The sequence below is a fragment of the Morus notabilis genome, unplaced genomic scaffold (assembly GCF_000414095.1).
Source record: "Morus notabilis unplaced genomic scaffold, ASM41409v2 Scaffold20, whole genome shotgun sequence".
NCBI lineage: Eukaryota > Viridiplantae > Streptophyta > Magnoliopsida > Rosales > Moraceae > Morus > Morus notabilis.
Window position 1 is genome coordinate 277,926 of NW_010362037.1, and position 23,380 is coordinate 301,305.

Here is a 23,380-nt window from a genome sequence, read left to right on the forward strand (position 1 = left end):
TTTCTTTTAACTTTTTTGGTTTTTTTTTTGTACTTTTAAAAGTTTATTATCTATACTTAAATTAGGGGTAATATAATAATATAGTACTTAAGATTGGAAGTGTCAATCCATATGAGAGCATGAGATTGTCAATGTCATTTCTAAAAAAAAAAAGGAACAAGTAAATATGTGATTGACTTCCATTCCCCAATTTTAGTAAGTAAACAATTTAATAGAAACATTTTTACCCCACTAATCTTATGTTAATAAATAAATAAGACCCTCTACTAATATCAAAAGAGAATTGTTGAAGTGTTCCCATGGCTGAGTAGTAGTGTAAATATGAACTGCTTGATACGTCCCATCTATATAAGGAGGCAGTATGGGCTGATCCGTTAATAAAAATGTACGACCTATGTATTTTATATATATTTTTAAAATGGAAGAATGAGTGCAATAGCATATTCAATAGGGTAGTTACTAAATTATAGCATAATTTTTAAGAATGTGCAATAAATAGCATAATTACATAGGTACTATCCTCCTTGCTCGTTCTGTTTCCCAACTCTTTCTCCTTCTCCCATTTGGTTAGGTCTACCATGGCCGACTATCGGTGTCTGGTGACCTGGGCGACAACTGGCGACGGGCACCGGTGACTAGTGATCGACGACCTGTAAATACCATATTTCATAAATATTGTATTCACCAATAAATACTGTATTTAACCATAAATATCATATTTACCTGTAAATATAGCATGCACCAGCGACCGGTAAATACGGTTGCCAGTATCGACGTCGCCTATCGGTAAATGCCATTTTTACCCTTAAATTTTATATTTACTTAGAAATACCATATTTTATGTGAAAATTTAACAGTTAGCCCGGCAACTAAAAAAATATCATATTTATTTAGAAATAACATGTTTACTCAAAAATCTAACGAATGATAAATATTGTATTTATTAAGAAATTCAATCACCGATTGTAGATGATCGAGATGAGGAATATAGAGACGGGCAGAGGATAGAGATTAGAGGGAGAGAGAGAAATTGGGCTGAGGAGAGAGAAAAGAATCAATGAGGGGAAGAGATAGAGGATAGAGAGTGCAACCGGGTAAGAGAAAAAGAAAAAAGTAGGGGCAAATACGTAAAAGCATAGACTCAAAATAATTTAAGAGAGATTCTCGGCCTAGCGTATCGGTAGGCTAAGTTTTTTTAATCGTTAGATATGTGTATAAAAAATTTAACCTATAAAGTCTCATAACTTAAAGTCTTAAAGTATGCTATTATTTACTAACATTAAAAAATACGTTATAAACTTCAAAAGCATATCGAAAAATACTATTTGCATTCTCAAAAAAAAAAAAAAAAAAAAACTATTTGCCATATTTTCTCGTTTGAAATAAAATTAGATCCGAGCTGCTGCCATAAATCTAGGTCCTGCTCACACCCTAATGCGGCCCGGTTGCCTCAGGTCGGCCCGCCTAGTCCGATCCATATTCATAGCTCTATGAAAAAAAATAAAATAAAAAATGCACATATGCTTAACCGACACCAACGGCCATTAACTAACATCAACGACCACCTATCCTAAGTAAAGTAAGCAACCGCCGCCATAACGCTGTGTTAAGGCTCCTCTCTTTCCTCACCAATTTTCTGTGCTACCGCCACGATAGTTAGCCACGTGTCAAAACAGCTACCCAACTCTTACCTACTCTTCTCCGTCTTCGAACTCTCATTTCGAGCTCTGCAATTCATGTTTCAATGGCGACGTACAACTTCGCTGTCATCCTCAAGAACCCTCGAAACGAGGCCGAATTCCTCCTCGTCAAGCAGAAACGACCGCCGCAGTTCGGCGACGAGGAGTATGACTCTTTCGCCGATTCCGATCTCTGGGACTTGCCGTCGACGCGGTTGAACCCTCTAGAAGGAGAGTCCGAGCCTCCGATTTCTATTCATGACGCGGAATCGTGCTCGGAGATGATTGAATTGAGGAAGTTCGATGTCAATTTGGCTCTCAAACGGGTACTTGTGCAGTTTCTACCGAGTTTTTTGCTTTCGAATTTTGTTTTTTTGATCAGTTTAGGGTTTGTAGGTTCTGGAACAAGTGGTTTTTGGGGATGCTGAATGGGGAAATTGGAGGTTCTGGAAGTTCGTTGAAGAAGCTGAGTTTGGACCAGGGCCTCCTTTTCACACTCTTTTCATTTTGGGACTTTTGGTGTCTGGGGATCCCAATTTACAAGGTTTACTCGTACCCACTTTTCCCATGGTATTATATGCAAATTATGAAACCAAGGACAAAGAATCAACTGGGGGCTTATTTATTTTTTTAACAATCTAATCCTTTTGGTGTATATATATTTGTGTGTGTGTGTGAATTTTACCATTCCACATTGATTTTGTAGTTTTAGTTCTATTATCATGCCATATGAGTTAGTGACCTCTGTTGTAGTTATTTGCCTGAAAGTGAGATTATCTCATCTAGCTCACTAGTCTATAATCTATATCTACCTTTTGGAAAAATGCCATGCAGAGTCATGTAAGTGGATGTCTGCACAAAGTAGTTTGAATTGGCTTGTGGATGTGAAACCAAATGGTGACCGTATAGGGCCTTTGGTAGTTGCTGGCCTTGTAAATGACTCATTGGAAGCTAAAATATGGAAAGTTCCCCAAAATTTAAATTATCAGGTTTGATCTCTTTTCACTAGCTGTCTTTTTTAGATGGGGTATAAAGACTATATTAGAGTGCTGTTGTCTTTTCATTTTGCCTCATTGTTTTTATTCCTTTCGATTAGAATTCTAAAGACCTTGTCTGTTACTTCATTTTGCTGTATTTGAGTGATTAGGGAGTGTATGATAAACCAAATCCTTCCACGAAATCATCAATACTGGAGGTTTATGCATACTGTTGATTGGTTTTTCGAAGATGATTTACGATGCACTTTCAAACTTTTGCAAGGGGCAATGCAGTTAGTCATAGGAGAGGAAAGGAGATAAAATATTGGATTATCAGTTGAAAATATGGCGTCATTCTTATATGTAATATACATCGACATGTATCATTGGTAAAAAACAGTGATGTTCAAGATTAGTAGTGTCCGACATAACTACTCACAATAGGTGAGTCCCACATGTGGGCCCCAAACTTGTGGGACACTCACATTGTGAATGCTGGTGTACAACACAACCTGACGCTCTTTATCTTCTCTCTTTTATAATCTCTACTAACTGTTTTGTTTTGTTTTTTGTTTTTCAATTTTTTTTTTAAAGATGCAGCACACAAAATTATCTTTGGAGATTAAATACCTTTCCTCATTTTCAGGAGTACCCTCCCGGTGTTACAATTGTACCCATGAAAAGTAGGACACTAAAACCATTTACTACAACGAACTTGATTGTATTTGCACCTGAGAGTCCCTCAGCTGACTGTGACGATGCTAGTTTTGTTGCTTCTGGGGATGCATTGATAGTAGATCCAGGATGTCACTCCAATCTTTATGAAGAGGTATTGTCATTTGCTGAGAAAATTGCTCTTCTGATGCTTTTCACAAATGAATTCAAATTTGAGCTATCTTTTGCTCGACTTTGGTAAAAGAAAAGGAGTTAACTCCTCTCTCAAAGGCCTATTCTTTTCAATGATTAAGTATATGTCTGCGCTTACCCCATATCTTGGTAGAAAATCCTAGGGAACTTGCCTGTGTGCTAACTGCTTCTTGTACGAGACAATGTTTGAGTTAGGGTCTGTCTAAAATTTTATCAGAGGTTTGAACTCATCTGAATTCAACCCCAATTTAATGTTTGATTATATTACTGATGCTGTTTTAATATCTGACTGAATTTTTTTATTCTTTATTGAGTTACGAACTAAAGTTATCCATCTAGTGATTCCCTGAAAAAGGATTGAATTAATCCATCCAGTAGTTTACTCAAGTTAGGATCCAATTCTGATTTTGGATATCAATTGCACCAAAAATATGTATCTCTATTTTAGTACTTTATAACTATTGGCCTTTTAATGAAAATAAAATTTGTAAGTGAAGGCAAACTTTTGTGTGGGTGGGCGTGTGTGTGTGTTTCTATATTTTTTATTTAATTGAATTTTGGTACTTCTTTAGTCCTTTTATGACTTTTATGAGCCTTTCACATTTGTTAAAACTTGGTTTCAGTTATGATCGGTAAAAATGACTTTGGATTTCAGCAGATGCAAATTCCTACTAGCTTGATGATGTAGGCTTGTAGCTATTTGTTCAACTTGTGCCTTTGTTCATGTTACAGAGAGTTCCCTTTTTCTAAATTATTAAGATTCGAGTGTGATCGTCTTTTTTTTTTTGGCAAAACAAAGTTGACGTCATTGTTTATGTGTTGTGTTCAGCTCAAGGATATTGTTTCTTCTTTGCCCAAAAAGTTGGTTGTCTTTATTACTCATCACCACCACGATCATGTAGATGGTAAGTTTTGATATGCAACCAACCAAACCAGCACTAGGAGATTAAATATGACTTTTTTAAGTATAAAGTTGATGAGTTAGCTACTTCTCTACCATGATTTCATATAAATCTGGCGACTAGGGGCCCGATTGGCTTGTTTTTTCCTGATTGCAAATTTTTGAACTAACCTATTAGACCATCTCCAATGCAAATGTTAATGCCAATTGTATATTTAGTCTTAAAAAGTGTGATATGGTATGTTATTTTCATTTTTGTTCCAATGCATAATGCTATTTGAAATGCTAAATCTACTTTTTTCCATAATCATTAAGTTTTGAAAGTTGGGAAAAGTACACTTTTATTTTTAGAATAATTAGAAAATGCAAAAGTTGCAATGATTACATGAAAAAGTATGATTACATGAAAAAGTAAACATTTCAACCAATAGTAATCAAATGCCACATTTCTCATATGCTATATTTGGTGGGAAATTTGCCACAAAGTTTAGCATATGGGAAATTTGGCACAACAAATAGTATTGCATTGGACAGTGCTTTTTGCACTCAAATGTTAAATTTGCAATTGGAACATCAATTATAGCATTGCATTGGAGATGCTCGTAGGTCCTATTAAATAGCCAGATACATAAAGGACTTGCCTCGTATCTCAGAAGTTTTTCCTGTTGTTCTTTCTGTTCTTTTCCAGGTTTATCTGTTGTCCAACAATGCAATCCTAATGCTGTGTTATTAGCACATGAAAATACCATGCGTCGCATTGGAAAAGGTTACAATTGCACATTTTTAGTTTCTATTTACTGTCTTCTATTTCCTCTCTCTGTTCTACCTTTCTTCGGTTTCTTTTATTTGAGGGGCAGTGGGGACTACCAAGTCTGTACTTCTCATAACCTTAGGTTCATATGTACTTAACTAAGGAAAGTGTCTCTTATGGTCAGGTGTAAAGATTCCTAAACTTTTTTCAAAGTACGAGCCATTTAAACTATTTATAATAATGCTATCTGTTGTTTTTAATTTAATTCTAATTTTAGTGGTTTCCTTGACATCTATGCTTCCATGGATTATGATATCATACTGTTAATAGTCTGTGAAATGTATTTTTATGGTAAAATGGATGCGCATTTTGGTTTCTCTAACATGATTTTGATGGATGCTATCAGTTTTTCGAACTTTTGGTACCATTAGGTATTTAAATGCAGTTTTATTATTTAGTACTGATTTCTAAATTTTGTTTGTTTTGTTTAGGTTTTAGTTTCTAATTTCATAGTCTTCTATGCTGACAATGACAGGTCTCTTGCTTATACTTCAACTTCTTCTTAACTTCTAGATTCTAACATCATAGTCATAAACTGACAGATGTTTGGTCTCTTGGTTATACTTCGATTACTGGAAATGAAGACATTTGCATTGGTGGTCAGAGATTGAATGTCATTTTTGCTCCGGTATTTCTTACTCACTTGACCTTTCTCAAAATTTAAGAAGTGACTCGTATATCTTTATGCACACTCTAGTTTCCTATTACAAGTGGCAATATAGCTCTTCTGACTCTATAGTTTTTCTCAAAAAAGTAAAAGGTTGCTCTTGGTGATACCATATAGAAGCAATAAAATCTAAATTTACTACACTTGTTTCATGTAGTACATGTTTGGAAATAATCTTGATTATTTCATTTTTCCATCGAGTATCATTTTTCTATTGATGTTTGTAAGTATCATGGTTCAGAGATCTAGTATAAGAGTTTATATGCATCTGCATTTGAGTTTGGGTGGAGGCTGGTTTAGATCTTCGTTCCAAAATTTACAACCAAGAAAAATAAATATAAGAATACCAATTGTGATCAACAGGTCAGGAACTTGAGTCAAAGTGTCAGAACTATCTTCAGATGTAACTTAAAAGCCATAGTTTCATATATCTATCACCAAAACATGCTTCTACATTGTTGCCTCTGGAATTAAACAGTTCTTCATTCAGGGACACACAGATGGTCATATGGGATTGCTTCATGTCCGTACACACTCCATTGTTGTTGGTGATCATTGTGTTGGGTAAGATTCAGTTAAAGATGACGGTGCTCCATTAATGGGTTTTGATTTTTTCATTTATTTTTTTATGAGAGATTGAGAAAAATATTTGCATGTTATAGTATATCTATCTGTATCAACTTGGTGCTTATCTGAATAATTTCGGATAATTCCCTAGAAAATTGATCATAGTAAATTTTTATTTTAAATTATGAAGAAGATCCTCTTTAGGCTGGATGCAGAACTTAAGATGTTAGATGTTCTGGTTGAAAATCCGGATTGGGTTGCATCACCTTCTGGATTGTACAGCCTTGCTCCGGCTGTGACAGGTTGTAGATTAGCCTTGATTTGTCAAACTTTCCTTCTTGAGTTAATTTAGGAAATCAGGAAATATTTCCTGATATTTTCTTGATCATATTAGGCTAGAAATCAGTATTATTTCCTTAGAATAAGGCAGCAGATCATGCCTCCTTGTATATATATTCAGCCTCTGTACTATTCTAAATCAATGAAAAGAACTATATTCTTCATTCAATTCTTTATGGAATCAGAGCCCTGCCTCTGACTCTGTCCAGTAACCCCTGTTTTTTCCCATCAACTCTCCTATAGTCCCATATACAATGGCAAAATACGGCATGGCAGCAGACTGAGGAAGCTCCACCTCTGAAATTACCTCCAATCAGGAAAATCCGGTGGCAGGAAACAATGGAGGCACGGACAACAGTGGGATTCTACCAATCACAAGCCACAAGCTGAACGGGCATAACTATTTGTAGTGGTCACAGTCCGTTCTCATGTTTATTCGTGGGAAAGGGAAGGAGGACCACCTCACAGGCCTGTCAACCTCACCAAGAGAAAAAGACCCTAAGTACCGGTCTTGGAGGGCTGAGGACATCATGGTAATGTCTTGGTTGATCAACTCTATGATCAACGATATTGAAGAAAATTTTCTCCTCTATAGTACTGCCAAAGAAATTTGGGATGCTGCCAAAGACACCTACTCTAGCAACGAAAACACCATTTATGGTATTAGAGTCGAATGATCTCCGACAAGGTGAAACTTATGTTACCCAATACTATAATACTCTTGTTATTGGCAACAGTTAGACTTGTTTGAAGAGTATACTTGGGAGAGTCCGAATGATGGAAATCGGTATAGGCAGATCATTGAGAAAAAATGAGTGTTTTAAGTTTTTAATGGGACTTAATAAGGATCTAGATGAAGTCCGTGGGAGAATTTTGGGCACAAAACCTCTGCCAAGTCTAAGAGAAGCCTTCTCGGAGGTAAGAAGGGAAGAAAGCCGAAAGATGGGAACACCCAACAATCTGCCCATAGCTACAGCCACTGAAGGATCAACCCTTGCTGTGCGTGGACCTCAACCGAACAACATAGAGAACAAGGCGAGAAGAGGCAAAACCTAGTGTGAGCATTGTCAGAAAACAAGCCATACCAGGGATACTTGTTGGAAGATTCATGGAAAACCTGTTGATTGGGAACCCTCACACCCAACACCTGAAAGCCGTGGCAATATTGCATCCTCAACCAGTGAGAATAGCACCACCGAACCGGTTCTCTTTAGCAAAGAACAGCTTGAACTTCTTCAAAAGATGATCAGTTAATCCTCCGGCTCTTCCATTGTTGCTACATGGTCCCTTGCTCAAAAAGGTAATTTCTCAAAAGCATTGATTGTTAGCAGGGAAAGAAATGATATTTGGATTGTTGACTCGGGCGCTTCAGACCACATGACGGGAGATAAATCCCTTCTTACTGATTTTATGCCTAGCAATGAAAATCACTTAGTTAAGATTGCAGATGGCTACATTTCAAAAGTTGCAGGCTTTGGTTCGGTTACAATTTCTAAGACTTTGTCTCTTCATTCTATCTTACTTGTACCGAATTTTGATTATAATCTACTGTCAATCAGTAAACTGACCCGAGATAAGAATTGCGTTGCTAAATTCTTCCAAAATATGTGTGAATTTTAGGACTCGGATTCGGGGAAGATGATTGGCAGTGTTGAGGCGTGCTCGGGACTCTATCTCCTCAAAGGCGATCACTTTGTGGAAAAATAAGCTCACGAAGCAGTCTTCTCAAATCAGTCTCACAATAGTTGTGTTTCTATTTCTTCAAATAAGGATAGTGAAATTATGTTATGACACTATCATCTAGGACATCCTAATTTCTTTTATCTTGAAAAACTGTTCTCTTCATTATTCAGAAATAAAAGATCTAAGAATTTTCAATGTGAAGTGTGCCATCTTTCAAAGCATGTTCGTAATTCTTATCCCAGTCGATCATAGAACATGTCACATCCTTTCTCTATGATTCATAGTGATGTCTGGGGACCATCACACAAGAATTACCGGGACACGTTGGTTTGTATCCTTTATTAATGATCACACAAGAATTACCTGGATATTTCTCATGAAAGAAAAATCAGAAGTAGAGCAAATCTTCAAAAAATTCAACACCATGATCCAAACACAATTCAAAACAAAAATTCAAGTTTTCAGGACTGATAATGCAAAAGAATATTATAAAACTATTCTAGGAGATAATCTGAATAGCCAGGGCATTATTAATCAGAGTTCTTGTGTCGATACTCATGAACAGAATGGGATAGCCGAGAGAAAGAATAGGCATCTCCTTGAGGTTGGTAGGTCCTTGATGTTCACTTCTCATGTTCCAAAACACTTCTGGGGAGAAGCTGTTCTTACGGCAGCTTATCTTATCAACATAATGTCATCCCGTATGCTAAAATTTCAAACTCCGAGTCAAGTTCTTCTCAAAGCCTATCCAGAAAGTCGTTTCATTTCCACCATTCCACCCAAACTGTTTGCCTGGTCAGCCTTTGTTTATGTTTATCCTCATAACCGAAGCAAACTCGATCCCGGAGCAATCAAATGCATTTTTCTTGGGTACTCACCAAATAAAAAAGGGTATAAATGTTACTCACCCATCACAAGGAGATTCTATAACTTGATGGATGTTACCTTCCTTGAGGAACAACCCTACTACCCAAAAACTAACGTTCAGGAGGATAGTGCGTCAAAAGAACATCAGTTTTGGGACATCATTGAAACTCAACCCTATCACGACCTTCGTGTTCTTGATCCAAATCCAATCACCCAGTCTCCTGTTGAAGTCCTTTCTCAGAATTCATCTCAAGAGTTACTAAACAAATTTCCATCACATCATTCTCCTTCTCCTGTTAAAAAATAGTGTTTATTCTAGAAAGAAATGGCATCTAAAGGAGATAGAACAACAAGCAATCCTTCAGCAAGTCCAAGAGTCGGAACCAACTCTAAGTCCTTTAGAAGTAACACAAGGTAACTCCCAACATGACTCTTCCACTATCGAGCTTCATGATAATCGGCCCATTGCCGTAAGAAAAGGAGTGAGATCCTACACAAATCATCTTATTTATAACTTCTTGTCTTACAAAAGATTACCTCCAGAATATCGTGCTTTTGTCTCCAATCTTGACAAGATACAGGTTCCCAACAACATTCATGAAGCCATTGAGATACCACATTGGAAGGCAGCTATTATGGAAGAAGTTTGGGCCTTAGAAAAGAACAATACATGGGAGATAGTTGACTTGCCACAAGGAAAACGACCTGTGGGCTGCAAATGGATATTCACGATAAAACACAAGTCAAATGGAAGTGTGGAACGATTCAAAGCCCGACTAGTTGCGAAAGGATTCATGCAATCTTACGACATTGATTACCAGGAAACATTTGTCCCGATTGCTAAACTCAACACTGTAAGAGTTCTCTTATCCCTTGCAGCTAACTTAGACTGGCCACTATTCCAGCTTGATGTCAAGAATGCCTTCCTCAATGGTGACCTCGAAGAAGAAGTATACATGGAGATTCCTCCTGGTCTCGGAACTCAAGCAACAAATAATAAAGTTTGCAAACTCAAAAAGTCATTGTATGGACTAAAACAGTCACCTCGAGCTTGGTTTGACCGATTTTCACAGTGTCAGGCGGATCACTCTCTTTTTATCAAGCGATCAGGAAGAGGGGAGTCGTCCATTCTCATTGTCTACGTCAATGACATTGTCCTTACAGGAGATTTCTTAGAAGAAATGAAAAGATTGAAGAACTTCCTTGCAAAAGAGTTCGAGATCAAAGACCTAGGAACCCTCAAATACTTCCTAGGAATGGAAGTGGCTTGAACAAAAGATGGAATATCGGTCTCTCAGGGAAAATATGTCCTAGATCTCCTAAAAGACACTGGAATGCTCGGATGCAAGCCTGCAGATACGCTTATGGATCTGAACACGAAATTAGGACTTGGGGAGAATGATACACCACTTGACAAGGGAAGATATCAGAGACTAGTTGGGAAACTCATCTACCTCTCACACACTAGGCCCGACATTGGTTTTTCAGTGAGTGTTGTGAGCCAGTTCATGAATAATCCCATGAAAGAGCATATGACGGCTGTTTATCGAATTCTGAGGTATCTCAAGATGACTCATGGCAAAGGCTTGTACTTTAAGAAGAACACAAACATGAGAATAGAAATCTTTACTGGTGCAGACTGAGTAGGCTCAGTTACTGATCGAAGATCCACATCAGGGTATTGCACCTTCATATGGGAAAACCGTGTCACTTGGAGAAGTAAGAAACAAACAGTGGTTTCAAGAAACAGTGCAGAAGCTGAGTTCAGAGCTATGACACATGGAATTTGCGAAGGAATGTGGCTTAAGAGACTCTTGAAGGAACTCATAATCCTATCTCTGCCGTGTCTTTGGCGCCATGAAGTCGGCTGTGAAGGACGGCCGCTCCTCATCCGCCCCCACTGATGCCACGGGGACACCAAGGTGTCATCCGCTGTAGCCAGAGATAACACCACCGACCAAGTAAGCGGAGACGCTACACTAGGCGGTCGACGTTGTCCTCGTTATCCCGAGGATCGGGGATGTAGTCCTAGACGTCCCTCAAAATTGGATCGCTGTTGGTAGAGAGGGAGGAAGACTCGGCGGTTGGAGAAGGATCCGGCCCACAAGAGGCACGGACGATGATCCCCTTCGACGGTTAATCCTTTTAGGTGCCATTACTGTGAAGGAAAAATCTAAGATCAATATCCTATAAATCGAGAGGGGAGAGGAAATCATTTCGGCGTCTAAAGTTGTTTAAAAGCTTAGCCAAGTAAAGTTAAGGCTAAACGACGATAGTTCAAATAGGCGACGATGATTCTAACCTAAACATGATCTAGACGACGATAATTCAAACCAAGGGTCGATTATTCAAATAAACCCAGAAAGCCAAATAAGAATCCAGGCTCACTCAAAACTCCCATGACCAGTTCAGAATATAGCGAAAAACACCAAATCAGGTTCTAGCACCCCTATTACGTCATTTTCAAACCATATCCCCCTCTCTCAAAATCCACTACGAGCTCAGGCAAAAGAATAAACACACAGACATCAAAGTAGGAAGGAGGGGGGAGGAATGCTTACCAGAAAATAAGGAGCGAGAGGGGTGCAAGAACTCGGAGGTGAACTTCGCTGAAGATTCGCGTGTTTGCAATAGGAGATTATGAAGAACAGTCCTAGAGAAATTTTGACAGAGTTTCGGTTTAGTTTCAAGATGATTTGAACAAGCACGAAGAGATTATTTATAGTAACGAAAAGCCCTCGACCCTCAACCGTCCGATGAAATGAGTATGCATCCAACAGCGGAAACGAAGGCACTCAATCCGACGGTTGGGGAGAAGGCGGGAAGCTGAAGAGACACGATCCAATGGCCCAGATTCGTCCGTTTAAATGAAAGCCCACGTCAGCGTGGCGATCGACCCGACGCGACGTTTGCACTTCTCGAAGGACTTCGAAGTGTCAGAGCCATCATTACAAGGGAGGTTCGGAGTTAGGCTCCCACACCCGAAGCAAATGGAAAGGCCAGAGCAAATCCCAGCCTAGCTCGAGGCAATCCAAAGAAAAGCCTCGACCTAGGGGGTAGTTGTTGTGTGGGAAAATATTCGTTGACACGTCGGATGACGACCACGCTCCACGTGGTCCAAAACCCGCCACGTCAGGCAACCGTCGACGCCTAAGGCTCATTCCCCCATCGCCATATGGTGAAAAGGCCGATCGTATGGGATGATTTACACAGCCGTCGACCCTACATCCAGTCGAGGCATGCGTAATTTGTTCGCAACAGAAGGGGTACCATCAGGGGGTCGACCGAGACAGAGGTCGCACTCTGTGAAGTATAATGTAGGTGCAGAGGGCAGAACGCATGAATATGTGTGCATGTAGAATAAAGGCCTCTGAGGGGACAAGGGAGAAATTCCTAGGTTACGTTTAGGTTTGGAGAAGGTCAGTAGCACAGGAAATGATTACCTGCCCATAAATCGCCTGGAATGGACCAATGAAAATCACAGAGGATCCGCAGAGTCGCAATAGTGGACAAAGTGAGTGAGTGAACAGTCCAAAAGGTGCTGAGAAGCTACGGTCTAGGCAGATAGGATAATAGGCTACTTGAGAGAAACCATCAGAAAACCCCCTGTGACAGTCCGCCCAAAAGAAACCCATATGTAATCTGTAGGCTATAAAAAGGGCAAAGCCCCAGAGAGAAAGAGAGAGAGCTTTTTTGTAATCTTAAAAGCACAAAAGGAAAAATACAAGAACCAGTAGATGTAGCTCTTTTTTATAGTGTACCACTATAAATTCGTGTCTCTTTACTTCCGTTCTAACAACAAATCAATACATCTTTCAATATACCTAAAAAAAAAAAAAACACTATCAGCTGCATAAATATGAGAAAATAATTAGTTTTGACCGGTAACTTAGCGGACCACCGAGAGGTAATCCGGCATAATCTTGTTGATGAAATTCTACCGTCAACACCAATGTCATTAAACAGAAAAATAACTAACTGAACTTGAGAAACACAATTTTTCTTCCTTTTTTTTATTTATTTTTCTTAACCTTTGCTTTCAAATTTCATTTCCTATTCATTAAAAGTTGGTTTTTATTTCAATGATGACAATTTTTCGTTCTAGAAACTTCACTGCTAACTGTCTTTGTTGTTGTTTCAGGCAAGGAAGTACCATCTTGGACGTCAGGTCTGGTGGAAATATGGAAGTGAGTGCATTACCATATAACTTTTCATTTTGTATTTCCTATGAATGAAATATCATTTTATGGTTTACCAATCTAACTCTTTCAATTTTTGGGACACTGTTTACCCCTTTTTTTAATATAACAAAAAAAAGGAAATAAATATCTCTTTGCAGGTGTTTTCATGTCATTGTTGTTTGTTTGTTTTTTTTTGTTTTTTTTTTTTTTTTAATTATCTCCTGGGACTTGAAGCCAAGACTTAATACATTAATCCAACTCATGCCACTAAACACAAATTCCGCTAGCCTCAATTGGCTGATTGCTGTTCGTTTTCTTAATGTAATAAACTAGCTAATGTTGTGTGTTTTCCAGCCAGAGTTGAAATTGATTGTAATCAATCGAAGGGGAGAAAAAAAAAGGTTTAGTCATTATATTAAGCTTTTAATTATGATGCATTTGGACCAAAAAACTGAAATTGAAAAAGAAAACAAAAGTTAATGAGAGATAATGCAGGCATGCCGATTCTGATTATCTTTATATTTAAGGCATGGGCGCTTATTTTTGTTGTAATTTAATTACACATGTCCACGTAAACAGTCTATTTTGCTAAAACAAATCTCACTAATAAGGCTGATGTTATGCAGGATTATTTCAAGACAACTTACACCTTTATGGAGCTTTCCCCACATGCTTTAATCCCGATGCATGGGAGGGTTAACCTTTGGCCAAAGCACATGCTTTGTGGATATCTCAAGTATGAAATATAAATTATTGTCTAATTTCTTCTCATCGTATTATATGCTCTACGGGTCCCATTATTAGCAAATGCGTGTGTTCTTTTTTTTTTTTTTTTCCATTATTGGCTTGATGTATCAGGAACTACTTAACCTTGACATACATTCCCAAATCTTCAGGAATCGCAGAAGTAGAGAAATTTCCATCTTGGAAGCGATAGAAAATGGAGCACATACGTTGTTTGAGATAATTGCAAATGTATATTCTGAGGTTGATCGTCGTTTTTGGATTCCTGCTTCATATAATGTTAGGCTTCACGTCGATCATCTGGCACATCAAGATAAGTTGCCAAAGGTAATATTCCAGCGCTAATCTTACACAAATCTTCTCTACTCAATGTATCAGTGCATATTGACATGCTTATAGATGATCAAGCTGGTATGCCCTTGTTAAAATCATTCTTCTCACGCTAATTGTTTACACATAGAAGAACCAAGATTCAATTAGTGGTGGAAAAATCTCAACAGGGTTGTTTGCTCTCTTTTATTTTCTTAAAGAGTTACAGTTTAATTAGACCATATAATCCTCTACACTTGCATGAAATGGAGATGCGAGTCGAATGTCAACAATGATTCTTGAGAAACATGCAGGGTTTCTCTTTAGAAACTTTCAACCGCAGTTTGGATACACTTGCTGATGACTTGGGTAAATTTGAATCCCAATGAGGAAAGCCTCTCCCTTTGGCCTGTTCTCCAGCTATCTTACTTTAGGTTGGACTACTTTCCTTGCATTTTCCACCAGAAGATTGCACTGCTCTGTAGATACCTTATAGATCTAAATGTTGATAAGCTTTGAACAAAACATCGTTCATACTTCGATATATTGAGTATCACGCATTTTCAATGCTTATATCAAAGCTTGTTGCATTGTTCTTTGTAGGAATTTTCCATTCAGAAGTTCCAAAAAACGTGTGGGCTGCATTTCTTTTCGCGATGGGGTGTGGAGTACCTTACCAATGGCTTCAAGTCAAAGTATCACAAGTTAAGGACATTGAAACTACTTATAGCTGGCATTGTGGCTGGTTTTGCTGTGCTTTACTCAGCTAAAAACAAGCTTATTTTCAACAGAGATGGATAAAAGTATAGCAACGTCAGTGTCAGTGATCACATACAGCATAGTAGACTGAAACATTTATTTTACGCAAGAAAAATTGCAAAATTGGGTTTGGCTAAATTCCATCATTGATTCACATACACTACGAGGTTACAATAAAAGTCAAGAGTGCTTCACAATAATAATGTATGACGAGTAAGATGTGATCCTTTTGCAATGAGAATAGAATAAAGTTTAAAGATCTGTTTTACGTTTACTGTTGCAACAGATTCTGCAACAATTAATTAATTAAGTTTTCTGAATAAGAAACGACTAATTAATCTTATTATCTACAAAAGCAGTAAATAAATAATGCACAGAGAAATTTTTACGTGGTTCGCTAAAAACCTACGCCCATGGGGCCAAGTGCTGTAACAATTAGATAACCTGATTCTAACAAGCCCTAAATGTTTTTGTCGGCAACTTTTTTAATGATAACAATTATCGTCAGTCATTTTTTAAAATAAATTAAAAAGAGTAAATTTTTTGTATTAAATTAAAACGAGTAGCATTATAATTGTTGAATGAATGAAGTAATAATAATAATTAATAATGAGCGTATAATTACTTTAATTTCATTTGTGTATAATTAATTACTAAGTTTAAGAAAGCAATTATCATTTGATTAATATTTTCTAAAATTAAACACTAAGCAGTAAAGAGTACAAATATATCATAGAAAATAAATAAACAGAGTAATGTCCTAAATTGGGCAACGACATTCATAAATTTGCCAAGACAAATGTTCTAGAAGATTCGGTTTGTGGTGATGTTTAATTAGGAGAAGACAAGAACGGCTTGGGTGGTACTTGCAAGGAATCAACGCTCCCTTCCAACATTTCTATGACTCTACTCATTGTTGGACGTTTTGAAGTGTCAGTCTGTATGCACCACAAGCTTACTATTATCATTTTCCTCACTTTTATTTTGTCTTCCTCGTTCTGTATTCTCTTCAGTCCAAGCTCTTCATCTAACTCTAGACGCTTGTAGATCCAATGTGGAAAATATATTTCGCTTGTGTTATCGACTCTAACATTGATATTACTTCTTCCTCCCACCAGTTCTAAAATCATCATTCCGTAACTATAAACATCAGATTTGTGTGAGACCTCTCCAAAGTTTCTGGAAAATACTTCAGGGGCAATATATCCGACAGTTCCTCTTGGACCCAACATTGAGATGGCACTCTCTGTTCTTTTACAAATTTTGGCTAAACCAAAATCGGATATCTTAGGCACAAAATCTGCATCAAGAAGAATGTTATGAGGCTTAATATCAAAGTGCAGAATTCGAGTGTTACAACCGTTGTGCAAATATTCAAGTCCTTTAGCAATGCCAAGTGAAATTAGGTATTGTGTTTCCCAATTCAACTTATGAGCAGTTTCGGTTGCATTTTCGTCGAATATAAACTTCTCAAGCGATCCATTAGGCATGAACTCATAAAGTAGAGCTCTTTTAGTACTCTCAAAACAGAAACCCAACAAAGTGACAACATTGACGTGTGAAGTTTTGCTAATGGTTGCCACCTCATTGATGAAATCTTGCCCATCTTCACCTTTTAATTGGTTCAATACCTTCACTGCAACAAGACTGCCATCATCTAACTTTCCTTTGTATACATCACCAAATCCTCCTTGGCCTAATTTTACTGTGAAAGACTTTGTCATTTTCTTAACATTCAAGTAGCTATATCTTTTGACTTGAAGAGGTCCATAATTTTTTAGGAAGGCCTCAACATTTTGCTGAGTTTGATCTTTCCAAAAGAAAATGAATGACATCTTCCTCAAGCAGTAGAGTATCACAATTAGAAACCCAATTCCAGCAACTGCAGCGGCTACAACGTATACCAAAGAAAAGAAATGATAAAGCAAGCATTAGAATAGTCTTACCGAAAATATTAAAGGTCTTTGCACATATTTCAGTCACAAGGATTCAACGAGAGATTTTTTTTTTTTTTTTTTTTTTTTTTCCCTATTCCGACTTTAACGGCCAGATTTTTTGTTTTCCCTGCCAATAAATTGATAACATTTCAGTGGAGCAACGCAGCATAAAATTATCAATTTCCAGAAATATATATACATATTAGAAAGAGAGAATGAGACTGAAAAAGGATTTTTAATCTTACGGTATAATTAAACCATCTTTCTATTTGACTTGGAATAAAAAAGTACTCACTGCCCGATGTGGCTTTTACTGGACAAACCAAGACTGGTTACTAAATTTAACATATTGAACTCATGATATGCAAGTGTATTAACAAACAAGTCAAATGGTTAAATAGCCGTGAATGAATTTCCACAGTTACCCAACTCAAGAGATTCACGGTGGCCCCATTGAAAAGGAATATAACAATTTTAATGGGACAGCACTTCTTAATCAAGTAAGGAATTAATTGCCTCTTTCTTAGAGTGACATTAGTTGAATTTGATACGAAATTCTCAAAAGTCTAATCTGCCAGTCAAATTTTAATGTCTTGCATCCTATTCGACTAGCGAATACACGTGATAATAAGGGTGTTCATCAATCTGCCAATTTGTTCAATTCTCTTAATCCAATTCATCAAATTGAATTGGCTTAAGAAAATTTTAAATTGGTAATGGATTACGATTTTTCCAATCCGAAAGTTCTGGATTGAATTGCAGATTGAACATTTTTGAATTCGCTTAATCTGTAAATCCGAACTAGATATATTATATATATTTTCCTATTTATTTTTTAATAATATGTATGACATATTTTTTTAGTTGTATGATGTGTGTAAATGGGTGTAGTTTTAGGGTCCGTTTGGTATATGGGTTCAAACCAGTAATTTTAATTATGACTTTTAAAATTTAAGTTTTTTTAGAGAAAAACATTGTAGCAGAATCAAAACCATAGGTTTGAACCCATGAAGAATCCATGTACCAACCATACCCTTAATGGTACTCCCATATTTACCCGTCGGTGGATACTATTATTTTAACCATGTGTTTTGATCAGACTATTGTAACATCTTAGGTAGTTGACCAAAAAAAATGATAATTTATAAGGTTGCATTCTTATCACGTCACATCATTAAATTGCTATATTTGACAGGTAATCACTGATGAAAATATAACCATTAAAATTTAAAATAGATGACTTTTCAATGATTACATTTTCATCACATTTACGACAATTAATGAGATTGAATTCCTATTACACCACTCAATCAAATTTTTATATTTCTTGGCTAACCACCTACAGAAACGTGATCATTAACAACTCCTCCATATATAAAAACATATGATGTCGTGTGATAGGAATTCAATTTTATTAATTACAATTAATTTTTTGGTCCACCAACCAATAATTATTACAACAATCGAAATAATATCCTATGAATAAAAACAACGATACTCACCGATAAATAAACATTAAAGTAACCATTTAAACCACACCCATATGTATACTTTGGTCCTTATACATAAATCTTACGAGTTTTAGAATTTTTAATTTCATAATTATTATACTTTTTCCATAATATAAAACAATCAAATGATCATCATAATTTATCACTAGCAACCAAAAAAAAAAATTTAATGTTTAAACACTTTTCTAAATTCATGTACTAAAGTTTGGAACACTTTTTAACACACTAGTTGAACTCCACGTGCTATGCACATGGGGAGTAATCCGTGTGTTAAAGTTTAATTTTCATGTTATTATTAAAAGCATATAAAATATGTCCCAAAAAAAGCATATAAAATCTAATTATAAAACCCCAAAAAGGAAAAAAAATTAAAAAAAATGAAGTTCTAGGGTAAGAAGAATATATATACATTGTCAAAAAAGACTACAATGAAAAAATAAATAAGTTTTAAGGCAAAATGGACAAAAAAAAGTTTCAAGGTAAAAATTATAAAAGGTCAAAAAAGGACTAAAATGAAGAAATAAATAAATTCTAGAGCAAAATAAACCAAAACAAAAATAAAATACAATTCAGGACAAAATTAAAAAAAAAGGTGAGAAAAGGACTAAAATGAATAAATATATAAATTTAAGGGCAAAAGGAACTATATGAAAAAAAAATGAAATTTCATGACAAAAATAAAAAGAAGGGTAAAAAAAGGACTAAAATGATGGAATAAATAAGTTTTAGGACAAAAAGAACCAAAGTTAAAAAAAAGAAAAGTTTTATGGCAAAACTAAAAAAAGGAGGGTTCGCAAAGGGCCAAATGAAGAAATAAATAAGTTCCAAACCAAAAGGAACAAAAACAAAAAAAAATAAAAATAAAACTTCAAGACACAAAAAAGGGTGAAAAGGGGCAGAAATAAAGAAATAAATAAGTTCTAGGGCAAAAAGAACCAAAATGAAAAAAATAAAAGGCCCGCTTTGTAACATTTTTAAAATGGTTTTGTTTTCAGTACAAAAGTGAAAATGAGATTATGTTCAAAATTATTCTTGGACCGATTCGGAAATTGTGTTGAGTTGGTATTTTAAGAGACTATTTTAAGTATAATAAAAATGTGAAATCGTGTTTGATTATATTTATGAAATTTTTTTTTGAGTACATGTAATTAATAATCTTAAATTTAGATATTAAGTATTTAATAATCACTTAAAAAATAAAATTTAATATATTAATAATATAATAATGGACATTATCATTAATGAGTACATTAGTAATTAAACTATATATATAATAAATTAAGATGCTAAATATATTAAAAAATAGTAATTAATAGTTGATTATAAGTAATTACTATGTTGGTAAAGTACTTATATTTAATAATTTATAAGTAATTAATTAGTGTGTTAATAAAAAATAATTAATATATAAATAATTTATTAATATTATATTTACCAATTAAATAATTAACTTTTCGTCACATAATTAAATAATTAGTTAATTAATTACTAATGTTTATTTAATACTCTACTATTTGATATATTAATTTATCAATTTTTGGTAATTATTGTTAAATAATAATTAATTACTCATTTTCAGTTATTAATTACTATTAATTAGTATATTACACAATTAATAATTATAAGTTAATATTAATTTTTAATTGACTAATAACTGTTTGTTTTTTATTTATCAACTATTTACAAATTAATTTATGATTGGCATATTAATTATTAGTTATTTATTTAATAACCTATAATTATTTATTCTATTATTAATATATTATATAATCAATTTTGGGCAATTAATCTTTAACCAAATAATTAATTAAGTAAATTACAAATTTAATAATAATTAAGTAATTACTTTCTATTTATTAGTTATTAGTTATTAATCATACTATTTGTTAATTATTAATCATTAATTAATATGTTATATAATTAGTAATTAATAATAATAATTTAAGATAACATTGTTGATAAGTACTAGAAAATAAAAGTGGAAAAGGGAAAACAACTTTAAATCGTTTTTTACTTTCTTTACAAAAACATTCTCATTGTTTTTGTTTTCGTTTTCGTTTTCAAAACATTTGGTAAACAAATGCGGTTTGCAAACTATTTTCGTTTACGTGCATAAACGTTTTGAAAAACAACCAAAACACAGTTCCAAACGCACCCAAAGTTTCAGAGCAAAAAAAAAAAAAAAAAAAGGGGTCAAACATGACCAAAATGAAGAAATCAATGAGTTTTAAGGCAAAAATAACCTAAACGAAAAATAAAATAAATTTCAGGATAAAAATAAAAGAAAGGGTGAAAAGGACTAAAATGAAGGGATAATAAATATTTAAGCAAAAATCGTTTGGTTCAAACCTATGCAACAAATAAAGATTTAAGCAAACGTCGATCGAGATGTTAATTAAGAAACACTTGACCAGCGTGACCAAAAATAAATTCCTTTTTTTTTTTTTGTTTAAATAGAAAGAAGCTGATCATTAGGAGATGATCAAAGATTATTACGAGTGTTGATTTGACGAGAAGAGAATAAAGATACTGACCAGTAGGCGGGTCACAATGCGCGCGGTGAGGCCTATCTGAGCAATAGCACTTGAAACGATAGGAGGAATAATCAAATCCACACTTGCCTCCAGTGCTGTTACAAAAGTTACAGTCACTTGCAATCCAACTAAGCATGAATCCTCCGCTCAACACCTCTTTCATTCCTTCAGTCTCGCTACTATATTTCATCACTGGCAAATCCACCGTCCTTGATCCCGCCTCGCACTTTTCAGACGCCTCAGCCACTCGGTTCGTGTCGTTCTCCGGCAAGGCCAAGACCCAATTGGTGTCATTTTCTGCAGAGCAACCGATCTTGTACTTTATGAGTTCAGAAGAAGTGTTGTGGCAGTTTTGGAGCAAAAAGACTTGGCTTTGGTTTGGAGTGAGAAAGAAATTATTTGGGAGAGATAGTTTCCGGAGAGGAGCGAAACATGTGGTGTTGGGAGTCGAAAATGCGGCGTTTGAGACGATAAGAGACTTGTTTTGGTAGAAGATGGTGTGGATGATGTAGTCGTCGCCGTCGAGCTTGAGAATTGTGCGAGGATCGCCATTATTGTAATCACAAGAGAGGTGAAAGCCCGGGTATCCGCAGTAGTTGTAATCCTCTTCGATATAGAATGGGAAGCTTATTTCTTGACTGCCACAGCTCCTGGGAACACTGCAGTTTTGCAACCTTTGGTCTACAGCGCCAACAAATGTATAATATTTTGAATAGAGGCATAAGATTGTTAGTAATAATAATGGCAGGAGATGGGAGAAGATATTTTCCATTTGGAGATCCATAGGGATAATTGTTGTGGAGACAATACTGTAAAGTATTTGATTATTGATCTATGCATATAAATAGAGTGGATGTACTTTGGTTTAAGTATTATGTAAGGGGTAGAGAATTAATGGTCAGCATCAACTTTGTTACTTTGACTCCACAAAAAGAACGTCTGTTTGACTCGTGACCTTTTACAAAATATCACCTTCCCAAAGTTGCTTTGAAGCTTCTAATTTTCTTGTTTGAAAAGTCGCAATGGACAGAGACATGGTTATAAGATGATCAGGTCATAGGATGCGCTAACCAAATCATGAACTAGTTTACGGTAAAATTTCGTCAACAAAAATGTATCATATTGCCACTTAGTAGTCAGTTAGATTACCGGCCAAATCGTGTGTTAGTGAGTACTCTATATGTAATGACTGAGAAAATCTCAGACTTTAAATAATACAATTTATGTATTTAAGCCAAGGATCTTCTTAAAAAATATTATGCTATATTTTGTGACTGAATGATTTATGGAATTAACATCTGTATTCCTAAATTCTGTAGCAGATTTCATGCTAAGTTCATGTTTTACGATAAAGTAAATTCGATTGATAAATTCTCGTCATACTGTAAGGTGGAAGAATTTTCAGTACATATGTAGTTTGAGAATCTTAATTTCAAGAATCTTCAAGCACAGCACGTTGTTAGCAGCGTATAAAAAAACGCCCTGACATTTTAAAAGAAGAGAAAATCCTTAATTGCAGGACAGCTAGGTTGAAGTCATAAGATAAATACTTAGTAGAATGGTAGAATGTGAGCTCGGGAGTTGACACCGTCAGAAACAATGTCATTCCCGGGATATAATGCAGAAATTTAAGTTTAGAATTTGTTTAGTCTAGAATAAATTTCAAGACTTGAAACAGTTCAAAATATTGCGCGAGTAAGAATTTAATGTGATATCGAAGTAGTCGGGGATTAATATTGAACTATAAATAAGGAGAAGAAAAGGAACCGTCAGAAACTAAGATTTCCTGTCGGCTAAGTATTTCCTTACAGTCAGTATAATTTTTATCTGTTTTAAGGAAAACTTAAGAGATGAAACAAAAGTACAAGGGGTATGTTAAAATTTGGTTGGATGAGATGTGATTTGATGATAGAAGGTGAAGAGAAATCATGACATATGTGATTTGATGGTGGAATGTGAAGAGAAATCACGACATATGTGATTTGATGGTGGAAGGTGCAGAGAAATCATGACATTCTTTTTCACTCTTTTCTCTCATCTTGGCCGG

At 35.5% G+C, this 23,380-nt stretch overlaps 3 protein-coding genes across 4 annotated transcripts; 1 reads left to right on the forward strand and 2 right to left on the reverse strand.

The window, feature by feature from the left end:
- Positions 1 to 1,536: 1,536 nt before the first annotated feature.
- Positions 1,537 to 15,587, forward strand: LOC21398546. 2 transcript variants are annotated; one of them, XM_024167478.1, is made up of 13 exons: positions 1,537 to 2,005; positions 2,076 to 2,223; positions 2,514 to 2,668; positions 3,303 to 3,485; positions 4,353 to 4,428; positions 5,113 to 5,190; positions 5,778 to 5,863; positions 6,393 to 6,466; positions 13,500 to 13,545; positions 14,166 to 14,275; positions 14,436 to 14,610; positions 14,907 to 15,026; positions 15,196 to 15,275. In XM_024167478.1, exons 1-12 carry the CDS (start codon positions 1,745 to 1,747, stop codon positions 14,979 to 14,981), a joined length of 1,467 nt encoding a protein of 488 aa, XP_024023246.1. In that variant the 5' UTR covers positions 1,537 to 1,744; the 3' UTR covers positions 14,982 to 15,026; positions 15,196 to 15,275. The 2 variants fall into 2 exon arrangements, with proteins under 2 accessions (XP_024023246.1, XP_024023245.1); XM_024167477.1 differs by lacking the exon at positions 14,907 to 15,026 and having other exon boundaries at positions 15,196 to 15,587.
- A 590-nt stretch (positions 15,588 to 16,177) lies between these two features.
- Positions 16,178 to 17,133, reverse strand: LOC21398547 (LEAF RUST 10 DISEASE-RESISTANCE LOCUS RECEPTOR-LIKE PROTEIN KINASE-like 2.4). The gene has a single exon (XM_024167494.1). It carries the CDS (start codon positions 17,073 to 17,075, stop codon positions 16,182 to 16,184), a length of 894 nt encoding a protein of 297 aa, XP_024023262.1. The 5' UTR covers positions 17,076 to 17,133; the 3' UTR covers positions 16,178 to 16,181.
- Positions 17,134 to 21,142: 4,009 nt separating this feature from the next.
- Positions 21,143 to 22,369, reverse strand: LOC112092148 (LEAF RUST 10 DISEASE-RESISTANCE LOCUS RECEPTOR-LIKE PROTEIN KINASE-like 1.2). The gene is made up of 3 exons (XM_024167499.1): positions 22,306 to 22,369; positions 21,296 to 22,014; positions 21,143 to 21,148 (listed from the first exon to the last, which is right to left on the reverse strand). Exons 1-3 carry the CDS (start codon positions 22,367 to 22,369, stop codon positions 21,143 to 21,145), a joined length of 789 nt encoding a protein of 262 aa, XP_024023267.1.
- Positions 22,370 to 23,380: the final 1,011 nt, after the last annotated feature.